Source organism: Martes martes (genome assembly GCF_963455335.1).
Source record: "Martes martes genome assembly, chromosome: 9".
Classification (NCBI taxonomy): domain Eukaryota; kingdom Metazoa; phylum Chordata; class Mammalia; order Carnivora; family Mustelidae; genus Martes; species Martes martes.
Window position 1 is genome coordinate 17,151,686 of NC_137896.1, and position 16,448 is coordinate 17,168,133.

The 16,448-nt window shown below is 48.8% G+C and overlaps 1 protein-coding gene across 8 annotated transcripts in view; it reads left to right on the plus strand.

Annotated features, from left to right (window-relative positions):
* The window catches only part of PTPRT (protein tyrosine phosphatase receptor type T), a gene marked incomplete at both ends in the record, with an annotated part of 1,058,076 nt that overhangs the window by 987,200 nt on the left and 54,428 nt on the right, over nucleotides 1–16,448 (plus strand). For all 8 annotated transcript variants that reach the window (XM_080814111.1, XM_080814118.1, XM_080814112.1 and 5 more), the window contains 2 exons: nucleotides 8,423–8,499; nucleotides 16,401–16,437. In XM_080814111.1, coding sequence (XP_080670237.1) covers nucleotides 8,423–8,499; nucleotides 16,401–16,437 — 114 coding nt within the window. The remainder of the gene's footprint in view (nucleotides 1–8,422; nucleotides 8,500–16,400; nucleotides 16,438–16,448) is intronic.

Here is a 16,448-nt window from a genome sequence, read left to right on the forward strand (position 1 = left end):
CAAAGCAGGTGCGTTGTTCAGTGCTTCTGGCTCTCAGTCCGCCTTCTCCTTTGGGGTCTCTGAGGGCGGGGTGGGGACCCTGCAGATGGGCCCTGGTACAGAAGTCGTCAGTGCCCTGGTTCATCGGGAGACTTGCTCTGGCCACTGGAGCCCTCTCTGCCTGCGTACAGGACAAGCAAGAAGTGCCAAGAGATGAACCGTCCCCCGGAGCAGCCTTCAGCCGTTGACTGAGAGAGCGGGTGTGTGAGCACCCTGCCTCCTCTCCCCTGAGCCGGAAAAACCTGCTGGAGCTCTCAGCAGGATGAAGCCACAGTGATCTGCCGTGGGAGCTTGCTTGACGACACACCCCTTACCAGATTCCTTCCTCTGTCCATCTCCTTCCCATTCCCCTTCCCACTTCTGGGGATCACCTCCCACGCTGACTACTTGTACTCAAATCCTGGTCTCAGATTCTGCTTCCAAAGGAATCTAAATGAGAAACCTTCCTTCCTTCCAGAAAGTTCCTTTAATGGAGTGTGGGCAGGACAGCCTGCTTAGGATGAAGCAGTCAATGCATCAGGTGGTCCTCGTGCCTCTCACTTCTCCCAGTGCTCTTCTCCTCTCTGCTTAACTTCTCTGCCCCCACCCAAAGGAGCCATCCAACCTCAGCTGGCACAGAATGGGCAGAGTTAGGAGGTACAGAGACTGCCAGGCTGTTTCCCTCTTCTACCCCAGCCACCCTCTCTCTGGATACTGGTAATTCAATCAAGATTGAAGGTGCTGACCTTTACCTTCAATGAGGGACCAGGCAGTCTCAGTGGAATTGTCTGCCTCCTCCCTATCCACTCGTGCAAGATGATGGCATTAACATTTCCAATCCTTCTAGGAAATGATCTTTTAGCTCCACAGTTCATTGTAATGAGCCAAATCTCTTTTCTCTGAAAAATTGCACCTTTTCTTTACCCTCCTGAGTGCCCAGAAGACAGGAAGAAAGCACATCATGTATCCAAGTGAGAGTCTCTCCCCAGCCCCACCTCTCTCAAGTGATTCTTTTCATAAGTGGTTTCCACTCGAGAAGACCCATTTGTAGGGCTACCTTTGATGGGGGAGGAGGGGAGGAGAGGTTGTGGTTTGTTTGGAAAGTGAGTATGGCACACAAGAGGAAATAAGAGGTGGGGATGGGAACACAGTGGGATGGGCAGTGTTGGGAGTCAGAACTGGCACAGAAGGGGGGTGGGAGCAGTAGGTCTTAGGGTTTCAGGAGGAGTAGGGATCCCACCAGTCCATGAGAAAGTTCTTGATCTTACACCTTTTCCTGAGTTAGTTGTTAAACTTCTTAGAGATTTGAGTTTCTCATCCATAAAATGGAGTGATCACACTCACACACACACACACACACACACACACACACACACCCCACTACCACCACCACCACCACCACCACCACCACCACCACCATGACAATCAAATATCAAAACATCCGTTAACCGTCTAAAATGGTACCTGGAACATCGTACTCATGCCACACAGATAAATTCCTCTGGCTCACCACATAACACAAGATGGGTGTCCAGTCCCAGGGCCCAATTCCAGAAGGATCTTTGGTCTTTCCCAAGACAAATTGAAGAGAAGAACAAGGGCACCTCACTACATAATTGAACATTGACCTACACGCTTAAACCGGAGTGTGCATCAGCATCTCCTAGAGGGCTTGTTAAAATACCTATTTCTGGGCCCTACACCAGAGTTTCTGATTCACCAGGTCTGGGCTGGGACTCAAGAATTTGCATTTCTGACAAGCCCCCAGGCATTGCTGATACTATTGGTCAAGGGACTACATTTTGAGAACCACTGATCTAGAATAATAATTAAACTGAATTTACATACTTGAGTTTGATCTCTTACAACGCACCAGGTGCCTTCCTATCTCACCTTTTTTAATCCTTGCAGTACATCCGCAAAGGTAGATAGGATTTTGATTCTATAGTTGGATAAATTGAGACTCAGGGAAGGTAAGGAACTTGCCCCAGGTGATGTGGTTAGTGTATGACAGACCTCCCACCTGCCTCCTGAGTCTGCCCGATTCCTTAGTCTCTCCTGCAGAGGCAGAACTGGCTGTCAATCTGGGGACAGGACAGAATGGGGGTAACAGATCGGGCAGGTAACAGATCAGCTATGGGGAAAGGGGGTATTTGAGCACAGGATCCAGGCACACCTTGCCAGTTCTGTGTAGAGGAAAGAGCCTTGGGTCCCAGGCCATGTTACCTAAAATCAACTGTATGGCTATTAAGCAAGGGGCCTTACCTCTTTCTGGTTCTCAGTCTCTCAGACACAAATATGAATTCATCTATTAAATAATTATTGAGTACCTGCCATCTGCCAAACACTGTAGAGGAGTCCAGTAAATAGGATGCCCTTCCTTAAATAGGATGTGAAGGGGAGCCACAGGTTAATCAGGTAGTCACAGAAATACAGCTGTTCTAAGAGTTCTGAGGAAAAGTCCAGGGAGCTCTCGGAGTCTGGGGTGGAGAGATCATAGGAGACTTCCTGAGTAAGGAACATTGAGCAAAGACCTGAAGAATGAGATGTTGCCAGACTTTGTGGAGATGGGTTGGGGTGTTCCTGTACATGTGCAAAGGCCCTGTGGTCAGAGCAGACATTGTGCATTTGAGCAACTGAAAGAAGAGCATAGTTATCAGCATAGTATTTGGGGAGGGGAGCATGAGGCTAGACTGGGAATTGGATCCCAGACCATCAGATCATGCAAAGCGTTGTGGGCTTTGTTCCCTGTTAGTAGTGTCCTGAACTGATTCATACCAGCTTGCAAGAACAGATTGTTAAATTTTCAGGAATTTTGTAAGCTAGTTGATGCCATGTTGGTAGCTTGAAATTAGTCATGGTGGGAGTATTTATACCACAGAAATCAGCAGACTGTACCGATCAGGGCCTTTTTTCCCTCCAGAGAGCTGTTTGCTAAACATTTAGCAACATACCACTGGTCTTTGTCCTAAAATGACAAGGAACAGATTGATTCCAGAGGGACAGTGTTTCTGTTCCCCTGGAGTTGTGTTCGGCAGAGCTCTTTGGATCTCCATATCTTTGCAGCTATGTCTCCCCTCCCCTGCCACCGGTTTTCTCTTCCCCACAAGCCTGTTCTTGCCCATCTCCCACCTCAGCTGAGAGCCAGGTGGGGCCAGCCTCCTCTCACCTCACCATGGAGGAGTTTGCATCTCCTCTGTGTGACTCTTCTCAGCATCTCGTCTGGAATATCAAACGCGGAGTACCAAATTAGCTGTTTTTCAGGCTTGCGAAATGTAGATAGAGCATAATGAACGTTCTGAGCTGCTTGTAAATTACCTTGTATAAACTCCTTCACATTGCCCGCTGCCCCATCTTTCTCCATGTGCATGTGGATAAACACAATTTTTTATCCTTCTAATTATATAAAGTTAGAAGAAGAAGGGGACACAGAATAATATTAGCATCTCCCAGAAGGAATAAATAAACCATGAGGACACCACTACTCCTCACAGGGCTGAATTCTGTGCTTTCAAGAATACTCACCATACATACCTCCTTGCCTCTGCAGAAGGTAGATTTACAGCTGGTACGGAAGGACATGTGGGGAACACCCATTCCTAAGCATCTCAGCCCTGAGCCTCATGTCCAGCCCAGAACCACCATTTAGTAAGCACCTGCTGCATACCAGGCACTGTCCTAGTACCTTTTTTTTTTTTTTTTTTTTAAATAAGAGCAGTCTTAGGTTTCGGAAGAAATGAGCAGAATGTACAGAGAGAGTTCCCATGGGCTGCCTGCCTCCCTCCCACATTCAGATCCCCCTGTTATTAATACCTTGCATCCATGTGACACATTTGTTACAATTAGTGAACCAATCTTGATCCATTATTATTAGCTAAAGTCCATGGTTCAGAGTCTACTCTTTGTGTTGTGCAGTTCGGTGGGATTTTAAAAAAATGTGCAGTGACATGTATCCTCCACTACAGTATTACACAGGATCGTTTCAGGACCCTAAAATGCCCCCGTGTCCCACCTGCTTATCCTGTCGCCAAGCCCCTGGCAGCCACTGATTATTTACCGTGTCCATACTAGAGTGTCACAGAGCGGGAATCACACAGTATGAAGCCTTTGCAGACTCGCTTGTACGTTTCCTCCCTGTCTTTTCATGGCTTGATCATTTATCTCTAAATATCACTGAATGCTATTCCACTGTCTGGGTATACATTTGTCTATCCATTCATGTACTGAAGGACATCTTGGTTTTTTTTTTCCCCTCCCTAAGTTTTGGCAGTTGTGAGTGAAACTGCTATAAACATTTGTGTGCAAGTTTTTGTGTGGACATAAGTTTCCAACTCATTTGGGTAAATATCAAAGACAGCAATTGCTGGAATCATACGATACGAGTATGTTTAGTTCTAAAAGAAACTGCCAAACCATCTCCCAAAGTGGCTGTATCATTTCGCATTCCCACCAGCGATGACCCGAGAGTTCCTGTTGCTCCATATCCTTGCCAGCATTTGGTGTGGTCAGTGTTCTGGACTTGGGCCATTCTAGTAGGTGTTATAGAGATATCTCGTCGTTGTTTTAATTGGAATTCCCTAATGACATATGATGTTGAACATTTTTTATATACTTATTTGCCATCTGTGTATCTTTTTTGCCAAGGTGTCTGCTCAGATCTTTTGCCCGTTTTTTAAAATGGGGTTCTTTTCTTGTTGAATTTAAGTGTTCTTTGTATATTGTGGATACAAGTCCTTTAGCTGATATTCTGCAAAGATTTTCTCCCAGTCTGTGGCTTGTCTTTTCATTCTGTTAATACCCTGGCACTTTTTGTGTCTGTATTTTCTCATTTAATCCCCCCAACCCTCTGTAAGCTATATAGTATTGGCTCCTCTTTGATAAGCAACCCAAACTAAGGGCAGTCAGTTGATTTACTAAGTGATAAGGCTAAGATTTGAACCCAGATCCTGACCCTGAGCTTCATACCTCACATGATGGGTGTATCCCACTGGCCACCGGTTAGCCCTCTGGGAGTGAACCTTGGTCATTGCATAATAAAATAGCCTTTCATAGCCTCGGAAAAGTAGAGGTATCCTGTATATGGATGCCTTGCAGAGCCCAGCATGGGTATTTGCATCTAAGCGCCTTAATACAGGGTTGAGTGCCTCTTGTAACCCAACCCCTGCCTACCTGCTTTCTCTCTCCTTCTGTTGCTATAATCCCCTCACTGCTGCTGTGTCCACAAGGCAGGAAACGGTTTTCAGCCTCCCCAGTGTGCTTGCTTTTTCAAGAGCACTGTCTTACTTTCTTTGTTCCCTCTGATGGAAGGAGCCTTCCTCACTGTCTACTGGTTAAGTCTTAGCCCACTTTTAATTCCTCATTCACATACTCTTCACAAAGCCCTCCTTTCTCCACTTCCTAGACCTTGATATTCTACTTCCGTGTATAGTCTGTCTCCCACATGAGATTCCTTAAGCATGAGTATCATTTTGACAATACTTCCTTAGGCCATTTAACCAGTCTGCACATAGTAGGTTCTTTATGAATGGATGAAGACAAGATACCGACAAACACCATCATCTGATGGATAGAGGCCCCTTTCGTCTTTAAGAATATTTAACTTAAATAAGTTTGTTTCTTGTTGGTTTTTAAAATCCTTTTTGCTTTCAGATTTTAACGTTCATTTTATGTTAAAGAAAATTCCCTCTCTACATTTTAAGCCAGAATCTCTGTTTCCAGTGCTATAGATCCCAGGGGCAGTCATAACTCAATAAACAAAGGAGATTTTTGAATCAATAAGTCATTAGTGAGACCAATGAGTGAAAACACAATGTGTATTTTTACTTTTTGAAGGATTATCTTTTTTTTTTAAGATTTTATTTATTTATTTGACAGAGAGAGATCACAAGTAGGTAGAGAGGCAGGCAGAGAAAGAGGAGGAAGCAGAATCCTTGCTGAGAAGAGAGCCCGATGCGGGGCTCGATCCCAGGACCCTGAGATCATGACCTGAGCCGAAGGCAGAGGCTTAACCCACTGAGCCACCCAGGTGCCCCGAAGGATTATCGTTTTTGTAACCACTGGTAATGGGGCTCAACAGTGTCAGCTCAGAGTCAGGCGCTGGGCCTTGTCTGACTCCTTGCTCCTGTAGTGGTGTGGAAGGGTTCCCACTCCTAGGGGAGCTAGAATACTGCAGGATCTGGGACCAACCATTTGCACAGACTCCAGGAGCAGTGTCTGCCAGATGCTGGAAGTCCAGGGAGAGCACCATGTGTGGATGGAGCCAGCGTTCAGGCTTGGATAGACCTGAGATAGAATCCCAGCTCTGCCACATGCAGGCTGCATAACATTGGGAACGTGCTTAACCTCCCCAAGACCCCATTCCTTCATCTGTGAAATGGGAAGAATCAACATATTATATCATCATGGTATCATTGTATATTGTAGTAATCCACAGAGCTATGTTGAGGAATAAATGATTGCGTGAATTCAGGTTTATAAAATCTGATACTGGCCATGAACTCCATAAAGGTGAACTTCGGACTCCCAGCTTCACACCCCACTCCCCCACCACCCCCAAAGAGATGAGTTAGACCTCCCACAAGCAACTCTCGCCCATGAGGAGTAAGAAAAGTGGCAATCCAGCGTATCTCTGTGTCTATCATAGTGCCTGGCACACGGTCAAGGACTAATTTTTGAATTATTTAATTAGTGGATGTGAACTAGTGTCCTGCCCAGTCTTGGGCCTGTTTGTCCATCCTCAGTCCCATTCCTTGCCTTCCCATCTTCAACTGACCCCTGTGGGTTGCATTTTGTAGTTTCTTGCCAGCTGGAATTTGGCTGACTTTGGCCAAGGACATGCCCTGGTGGGAGATTGGAAGTCAGCGAAAGGAAGAAGCCAGGGTACATCTCCAGCTCCCACCAGAGAGTGGGCCCAGCCCTACCTCTGATAACCTTGCCTCTACCATCTGCCCCACCGTTCCCAGGGGGGTAACATCTCCTTGCTAGCACTGATCTCTGAGTTACACGGCCTTTCTCTGATTTCTCAGCTCTTCCATCACTGACTAACCAATTCTCTGGCATGAATTCTCTCCCCGCCCCCAACATGTACACTTGAAGCCGTCTCCAATGTCCTGCTTAGACCCCTCTTTGGAAGCAGGAGTTTCTGAGCTCAGAATGAGTTCCACCATGCACGGGCCATGTGGCCAGTCAGTTCTTGGGAGCCTCAGCGTCCTCCTTTGTAACAGGGCTATGCTGCTTGTCTCCCAGGCTCACTGCAAGAGTCCAGTGAGGCGATCCATTCGTATGCTCACTAAGGATTTGTAGAGCACCTGCTGCAAGTGGGGGCCCGGAGGATGAAACAGGGAACAAAGCGCTAATGACCCTGTTCTTGGGGGCTTCCTGTTTGTAGTAATAGATGTGCCCCTTAAACTGCAGAGGGCTGCCTATGTCTTAGCAGGATACACTGGCCCAGGGACAGCCCTGATCCCAGGGACACCCGCAGATGCTCTGAGCGCTCCAGCCCACTTGCTGGGAACCCTAGCCCTGTCCTAGACTGGACAGCAGAAGCAGGGACATGTAGCAATGGGTGACGGGGACCCAGACAGCCCGCTGAGCCCCTCCTCCCTCCAGACCCAGCCAGGTTGTTCCGTTCCTGTGCATCCTTAGCGTGTCACCACGTGCCTTAATTAGTTGTAAAGAATTAGCCTGAGTCTTCTGCACGAGGGTTTTTTTCTTAATGGTGCTTATTTGATGTTATTTGAAGTAAACGTGCCATTGACTAAACCCTGCAAATCTTGTTTATGCCTGGATTGTGTCTGAAATGGCATTCTCCATAACATGTTTTTAGTTATTGATGACCTCTTTTATAATGACGGAGCCTGCTTCCCTTGAATGATTGTATTGATAACAATATGTGGCCAACAATCTATTTGCAACAATTCTCCAAGAGACAAAGGGAAAGCATTTACGCACGTGAAGAAAATAGGCAAATTTGCCGTTTTTAAGCAGTAATGAAAACATGTTAGTTCAGATCCGACGCTTCTCGCCTCCTAAGTGTTCTGATCTCTCTCACACTGTCGTGTGAAGAAGGTATTTCTACTGCCCTTTTAATGACAAAATCATGAAGACTTAAAGAAGCAGGCGACTCACCCAGGTGGGTCATGATGAGTACTAGAAGGGCAGGTGGAAAAAAGAGAAGGAGCACACACAGTGCTTTCTAAGGCACAGCAACCTCCCTGAGCCTCAACTGCCTCATCTGTAAATGGGAATGATAACAGGGTGGGACCAGGGGTTAAATGAGAGAAGGTGTGGGAAGCAGCCCGATGCCCATACTACTAACGCATGGGAGCCTTGCAGGTGGGCAGTGCTGGCCCCTCACCGCAGCCCCTCACCACCCACCTCCTTGTTTTTTGCTATCTTTCTGCAGATGACCATTCCCGGGTGAGGCTGCTGGTGTTGGACGGAGATCCTCATTCCGACTACATCAACGCCAACTACATTGATGTGAGAGTCACCACGGGGCTGGGCAGTGGGGCTCTGGGGTTGGTTGTAGCAGGCTCGAGACCTATGGCTGTCCCCCAGCCTCTCCCCCAACAAGGTGGCCCTCCTAGAACATGTCCGGAGGGGTCCGGCCCCTCCCTGATTTTTGTAATTAGCATAACCCGCATTGATTATCCATCTGAAGCTGTATCCTCTTTGGAGCTGGCTGGAGTAGCCCACTCCATGGGGCCTCAGGACAGCTGCCTGTCTTGTTCCTTCACCCATTAATTCATTTGTACATGTGTCTGTTTGTCCATCCATTCATTCATTCAAAGGTATAGCCATTTATGCAACACAAATATAAAAGTGCCTGCTGTGTGCCAGATGCTATGGGAACCATAAAACTTAGAGCGCCATGGTCTCTACCCTTTAAAATCTGAGCAGGAAGATAAGCTATGCACATCAATAATTCCAGGGCAAACTGGAAAGTGGTAAGTGTCATGTGTTCAGATAAAATGCTGCAGGGATTCAGAGGTGGGGGAAAAAATCGCTTTTTCCATCAGGAATGCAAAATGTGATATGAACCAAAGCTTCAAGCACAGGATGAATCTAAAGTATAAAGAGGGCAACGATGGGGCCTCTAGTTAGAACAGCACAAGTGAAAATGTAGCAGCTGGAGCCAGAGCATCTGTAGTGGCTCAGGGTGAGCAGAGCAGAGACTGTGTCATGGCAATAGTGGAAAATAAGGTTGGAGCTAGGTCATCGGTGGTTTGCCGTCAAACTTAGAAAGCCGGGCTTGATTCTGTAGGCAAGAGAAAGCTGTTTGAAGTTTTGATCATGGAGGTGACCAGTGCAGAGCTGAGCTTTGGGATGATTTATCTATTGCCAAGGATAGGATAGATCCGAGGGAAGAGCGTCTGGGATCCAGATACCCAGTTAGGGAAGGGGATTGCTTCACCGTGGAAGGGAGAGTTTGCAAAAGGGGAGCATGGCCGCCAGGGATAGATGGAGGTCCTCTCATAACTGGTGCAAGTCAGGCTTCTCAGGACCTCAGCTAGGAGCCCGAAGGCCTTGACAAATGCCAGAGCTCCTCTTGGTCCCTCTGATGCCCAAGTGTTTCTAGAGACAGGCTATGAAGTGGAGAGGTGTGCATTTGAATTCCCCCTAATCTAGGCCAATCCAGATGATTCATTGATTCAACAAATATTTATTGAGCCTGGTGTTAGTCATTTGTCTGTTTTCTCTCAGATCTATTTCTTGTCCTTCCCTGTTCTGCTTTGCATTGCTTATCTAAGTATGTGTGCGATGGTGTGCCTGTGTGAGTGTGTGTGTGAGAGAGAGCACGCGTGTGTGTGTGTATGGCAGGAAGGAGAGCAAGCTGACCCCTACAGAGAAGGCGCTGATGGGAGATTGGAGGGTGAAGGGAAAGCTGGTGTCCGGCTTCTCCCTCACTTAACTGGGGTGGCAGCTCCCGCAGTGGCTGCACCCCAGCTGGGGCGCCAGCTTCCACCAGGCACCAGCTTCCGCCAGAATTCCCGCCTCTGCCAGGCAAAGCCAGCTCTGGGGTGTGGCAGCTTCTCTGTCTCCCGTCATCCACTAGTTCCAGGGGAGGTCACAGTCTCCTGCTGGTGCCAGTCTCTGTGTTGCCCCTCTGTTGCCTGGTTAGCATCTCAGCTCCTCTGTCACTGATGTCACCAGCGCCCCATGTGGAATTCCCTGCATCTGAAACACCCAGAGTGGTTTCAAGTCCCCACCGAGACCCTGGCTTTACAGAGAGCCTAACTGTGGTCAGGACCTGGGGCTGGAGTTTCAGTGGAAGTCAGGGTCAACACAGACTCTGTCCCCGTGGCCCTCCCAGGAAATTTCACAGGGAGATGGCCAGTTCAGAGCAGCCCATCTCGAGCCTGGACAAAGCACTCTGAGTATCTGCCCATCACAGCTGCAGCCTCTCCTTCATGCATCTAGGATTCATTTCTCAAACACTGAGCAGGTCCTCCACTGTGTGCTGGAAATCCAAACCTGAAAAGGGACTCAGTCTGGTAAGGCAGTTGGGTAAGAAAAGAGACCCTCATAGAGCAGGGCCTGTGCAAACATTAAGGAAAACCAAAGCTTTGGTTGGGTGGGGGTGGGTAGTCAAGGGAACCTTCCTGGAGGAGGTGGCACAGTGCTGCCTTAGCCAATGAGTAAGAGTCCAATGGGCAAGAAGGATTGACAGTAACCTAAGATCACCTCTTGTGTATCAACATTACTTTAACTAGGACCACAACCTCACAAGGCAAGCGCCATTACTACCCATTCCCAGGTGAGTTAGCTGAGGCTTTTGATTAGTTATGTAACTTATCAAGGGTCTCACTACTAGGAGAAGGGCGCAGGAGTCTGATCAAGGGTCACTTCCCCACCGTGTTCTGCTGGCTTAAATAATAGAGCGATGACAACAGCCAGTGGCTCTAAATGTTTGGGCCCTGTGATGGGTGGTTTCAAAGGAGACAGTTTATGGAGACCACTCAGTAGCCCCCCAGGTTAGGTAATCATCCCCATTTTTTCAGAAAGGGAAGCTGAGGTTGAAGATGTTGCAAAGTTTGGGGAGCCTGGGTGACTCAGTCAGTTAAGCATCCGACTCTTAACTTCAGCTTGGGTCGTGAGCTCAGGGTCATGAGCTGGAACCCTGTGTCAGCCTCTGTGCTGAGTGTGGAACCTGCTTGGGATTCTCTTTCTCCCTCGCCCTCTTGTCGCTTCCCCCCCACCCCTCTGTCTCTCCCTCTCCAAAAACAAAAACGAGAAAAGTTTAAAGAGATTACAGAGCTTTAGTAAGGGCATGGGTCTGGTCAGCAACAGAACCAAACTAGGAACCAGACCAGACCAGTTCCCAGTACGGGGCCTTTCCTCCTGCTCTCCCCATCCACTCCCGGATAGCACCTTGCATCCTGCTCATAGTGGGGACTCAGCATGCAATTAACCAGACTGAACAGAACTTCCTTCTGGTTTCCCCTTGAACTTGTCTACAGCTGAGTACTTGTGACAACCCCAAAGGCCCACATGGGGTCTGCCAGCCTGGGGTGCCATATATAGCATTTGTCATCTGAGTGGTAACCCTCCCACAAAAGTGACTTTCCTAGAAAGACTCTTCCCTAGATAAACAAAGTTGCGCGAACATCTGACTACAGTCAGAGCCAAGATGCACTTGGGTATGTTATAGGCAACAAATGAAATTGCTTTAAATGCAGGTGAGTCTCTGTGATGTCAACACTGAAAACGCCTCCCATTCCTGCCAGGTTCTAGCATCATTACAGTGCGTTCTGCAAGCCTTTAAGGATAAGAAACCAGGGGTTGAGGTTGCTCAAGGTTGCATGGCTAGAATCCAGTTCTCTGTGCACTAAGCACACCCCACCACCTTCTCCCTCTTGGAAAGGTAGATTGTGTAGACAGGCCAGCCTCTGCTAGATGCTGTCTTCATAGGTGACACTGGCCTCTGCTGGATCTCAGTGGTCAGAGTCAAAGGTTCACGAGACCAGAGTCATGATTCAGCCGTTGCTGGGCCTGTTGAGTCCAGACCCTTCTGCGTACTAGACTTACAATCTTATTTACTTGTTCTGATACCTGTAAAGAGGGATAATAATGCTACCCCGGCAGAATACGATAACCGGTGTATCTGTCAGTTTCCCCGTAGGAAACAGGCTCACTCAAAGGGAGTAATGGGAGGTGGGGGGTTAACAAGGTAGGAACAGGGTTAAGGGAAACCAATAGGGTGGGGTGCAGTATCCTTGAGCTAGAAGGGGGGACCTCTGACAGAGAGTCAGTGCCAACTTCAGCGGCCTGACGGGGACAGATCTAGAAGAACATACCCCCCAGCCTCCCTTGGCTTCTGAGCTCCTGTTTCTGCCCCATCCCCATTGGCTGAACCCAGCTGGAAACCAGAAGTCATGAAACCCCATGACATAGTCCATACAGGTCAGCATCCAGCCCACAGCACAGAGCAGAGTCTGGAAGGGAAAGGCGGGAACATGGAGGGGAAAGCATGGAGAAGACACTGAGCACAAGCACCTCCTCGCACACTGTTACCAATATGGGGTGGGGTGGGGGGTGGGGAGTCTCATGAATTATGAACCTACCGTGTACTCCAGCAAACTTAAAATGCCTACAGTCCTTTTGGGGATTCCCGGCAAGACACGCCCTAAATAGCTCCCTAGGTCCTCACTCTTGCCCTGCTCTCCCCCACTGAAATCCTCCTGGACATTTGCTCTCAGAAGAGCTAACTGCCTGAACTGGAGTCGTTTATCCCCAGTTGGATCTTGACGATCCATTACAACAACTCCATTTGGGTAACGAGCTGGATGGGGCCAGCCCTGTCTGTGCCTTCAGAGGCCATGGTTCCACTCCTGCCTGAACCATCCCGCCGGCGGGTTTGTTTGCACACCCGAGAATGGATTGGCCACTTGAATCTGTTATAAATTACCAGTCTGGAAATAAATATCGTATCTGGGTCCCCAGTAAGTAACAGATGCAGGAGTTCAGAGTGAGATAAATGCGTTTTGGATGCAAGCCTCTTTCCCATTGCTCACAGACGGATGGAGGCAGGCCCGGCGCTGGTTTGCAGTCGATCTGTGTGCTGTGTAGGTGGGACTTCAACGAACTCAAAGTTCTTTTAAGGTTAGGAAGTTTTCTGCACCAGTTCTTGGCAAATCCCCAGTAAAGCCCCAGCCGAGCAGTACATTTCCTTTTATCTCCATTGCTGAGGAATCTCATGGTTAGAATGTTTTCTCTTTGGGGACTCGATGGGGTCTTGGAGACCAGAGAGGGCCTTTTTATGCCCATGCAGCATGCGGATGGGCACACGGCACACGTGCATGTGTGCTTTTGATATGTGTTTATCAAGGCTGATGGCTCAGGCAGACTTGTGGGTGCTGGAGACACAGGCATGTGCAAGCCGGACACAGCCTTGTCCTGCCGGTGCGCTCACTCCTCCAGGGAGACAGACAACGAGTGTGTCCATAACCAAGGAACTTTCTGCCCTTGAGTGATAAGTGCCCTGAAGAAAAGGAAACCAGAGAAATGCGAAAGGGGCCAACAGGGTGGTCGACAGGGGGGCTCTCTGTGAAGTGATTGACAGCCGAGCAGACGCCAGGCGGCAGGGAGAGAGCAAACCGCCCAGTTCACCGGGGCCAGACGTGGCCCGCCCAGGGAATGCCCTGTGCGAAGGCCTCTGCATGGAAACATGACTCCCGTGTCCGAAGAAGAGCAGGACAGACCGTGAGCCAGGGCAAGAGTGGTAAGAACCGGGCATGCTGCTGGAGGGAGGAGACAGGAACGCCATTAAGAGTGTCCCAGCATCACCTCTGAGACCCGCTGATGCCGACATGCCACCCACCAGCCTTTGCTAAAGATTGCTCCCAGCTCTGAGTGTAGGCTCCACGGCCCAAGGGGACAAGAGAACAAAAGCCGTATTGCTGCTCATGTGCTATGTGTGTTGGTTGGGCACATGTGGAAGCCTGCAGGACTGCTCGGGAAGGAAGGCTCATTTGAGGTGTGGTGCAGTGAAACAGGGACATGGGGCTCATGGGAGGGCGTGGACAGTGACAACTGCCAGTGAGGCTAGAGACATGATGATGAGTCCGGAGGTAGGACATTTGTACACGATTACAGACAGTGGGGGGCCACTGCAGGCTCTTTGGTAGGGAAATACCAGAATCCGATATGCACTGGCGAGTTCACTCTGGGCGGAAGCAGATGGGCAGTGGGACCAGACTAGAGGCAGGGAGGCCGGCAAGCTGTGGCTCGGGTCGGGAAGAACAAGTTCTGCAAGTAGGAGTTGATGATGCAGGTGACGGAAGATGGTGGGCTTGAGAGACCACAGCCTTCCACACTCTAGGGGACTATCTTCTGTTTCCAAATCTAATCAAGAAAACCCCCGGAGTCTAATTCTTCCTGTAAGCCTCGGAACCCCTGTCCATCTTTCTTGAAGGAACAAAGAGCTCTGGTCCCTCTCACCTCCCTCCCCACCTCTCATGTCTCAGAGAGGGGCTCAATTTTCCATTAGAAGCAGAGCAGTGAGGAGGGACGGGCTTCTGATCTCACCATCACCCAGTGATCAACACAGACGCTTAGTCATGGTAAGCACCCCATGAGTGTTTGCCAGACAACCAATAAAATAAATAACAAGATAAAGTCATATATGCTAAATTTTGGACTATAGTGCCTGGGGCATAGTGACTGCCATGTAATCTTAGTAACAAAGCTATAGTATAAGTCTAAGAACCTCATTTGAGTGTAAAAGATCAGTGGAGGCACAAGGAGGTTAAGTGTTAGCTGCAAACCACACAGCTCCCAAGGGTCAGAGCTGGGATGCGAACCGAGGCCATCAGGTCCAGAGTATGTGCATGTGACCCCTTCCAGCGGTACCTAATTTAGCTGTGCTCCCAGCCACTTGTTCATTGGACACTTGCTCTGAGTCTCACACTGTGTGAGGCCCTATAGACGATTTTTTTAAACTTAGAGGAGGCAGTGTTTGTCCTCAAGAAGCTGATGACTTCACTAAGAAGTTACACAAGGAGTTTAGGTGGGGCTGTTGATTCCTGGGGACTGTGGTTAATCCACTGGTTCTGGCCATGCCACCGGCCCTGGGTTGGTGCTGACAGTGAACTCAGGCATCTCTAGAGTATGCCCAACAGTTGGAAGGTAGCTACTCAGTATTTATGGGGCAAGGGGAAGACTGAGCTGGAGAAATACGCCAGGAGCTCAAAAACGTGTCTTTGAATCAGAAAGTGGATCCGGGACTTGAAAGATGCCACATCTGTTTTACCATAAACCACACAGATGGTGATTCTGGCTCATTTCCTGAGTGAGAGGGCCTTGAGGCAGCTCATTCCCCCCTCCCCCTGCCCCCGACAGGACGGAAAGACTGATCACCAACATTGGAGACAAAACGAGGGATTCGTCAACCGTTCGGGCTTGTTTCCTTCTGAGATGGTTAACCATAAAGCAAAGTGGATTTCGGGGCTGTCCGTGACTTCTCCACCAGCAGGCTCTCTAACTGGCATTTGTAGTTTGAAAACACATCCGTCCGTCCATTCATTTACTCACTCATGTGTTCATTCCATAAATACTAACTATGTACTGAATACAAATCTTTGTCCAAAACATGAACTCTACCCAGTATGGTATAATTCCTCTCTGGAACTAGAAAGAGCATCCCCCATGGATCGCCATACCCAGGCAAAAGAGAAGGATCTCTTCAACCTCTTTCCCCAGTGATGAGGGTGTTGGAGCACAGAGGAGCCCCGCACCAGGGCATGGCAGGGCCTCCTAGGGCACTGAAATACATAGAGATAGCAGAAACTGGTCTCTGAACCAGAAAGTGGCTTTCTCATCCTCTAGGTCACACCTGCACGCCCCCCCCTCCAGCCCCAGTGAGTGGTACTTCCAATTCTAAGCCCCACCATGTGACACAGAGAGGCACTGTGGCATTCTTCCCAAATTTTTTTTTTCCCTAATCCTTACTAATGCAAGGGGCCAACAATACAATGGTTTTTTTCTGTCAAGTGCCCTACAGAGACTCACACAGTGTTCCACACACAGTTAGGACCCAGGAGAGACTTTTTGATGGTTTGTGTCCCACAGGAACCCCAAAATTCCTTCTCTACCTTTCTGGGTGCATGGGCATAGGTAACGGCCACCCAGTTTTGCTTCCAAGGCAAGCCTATATGGGCCCCTCCCAAGTAACTATTACAATGGCTAACTCATTGAGTGATTTAATAGGAGTTTTCCATGCGTTCCATACTTTTATCTTGGCCACTTCTCTGGGAAGTGTCTGGTGCTCTTCTCATTTTGCCTGTGAGGAAAGCATGTCTCGGAAAGGATGGCTATTAATATTGTGGTGTTTGCAAGCTTTGACTGGAGGCCCTTCACTCTGCTTCTCTCCTGTCATCCAGGGATACCATCGACCTCGGCACTACATTGCTACACAGGGTAAGTGCCCT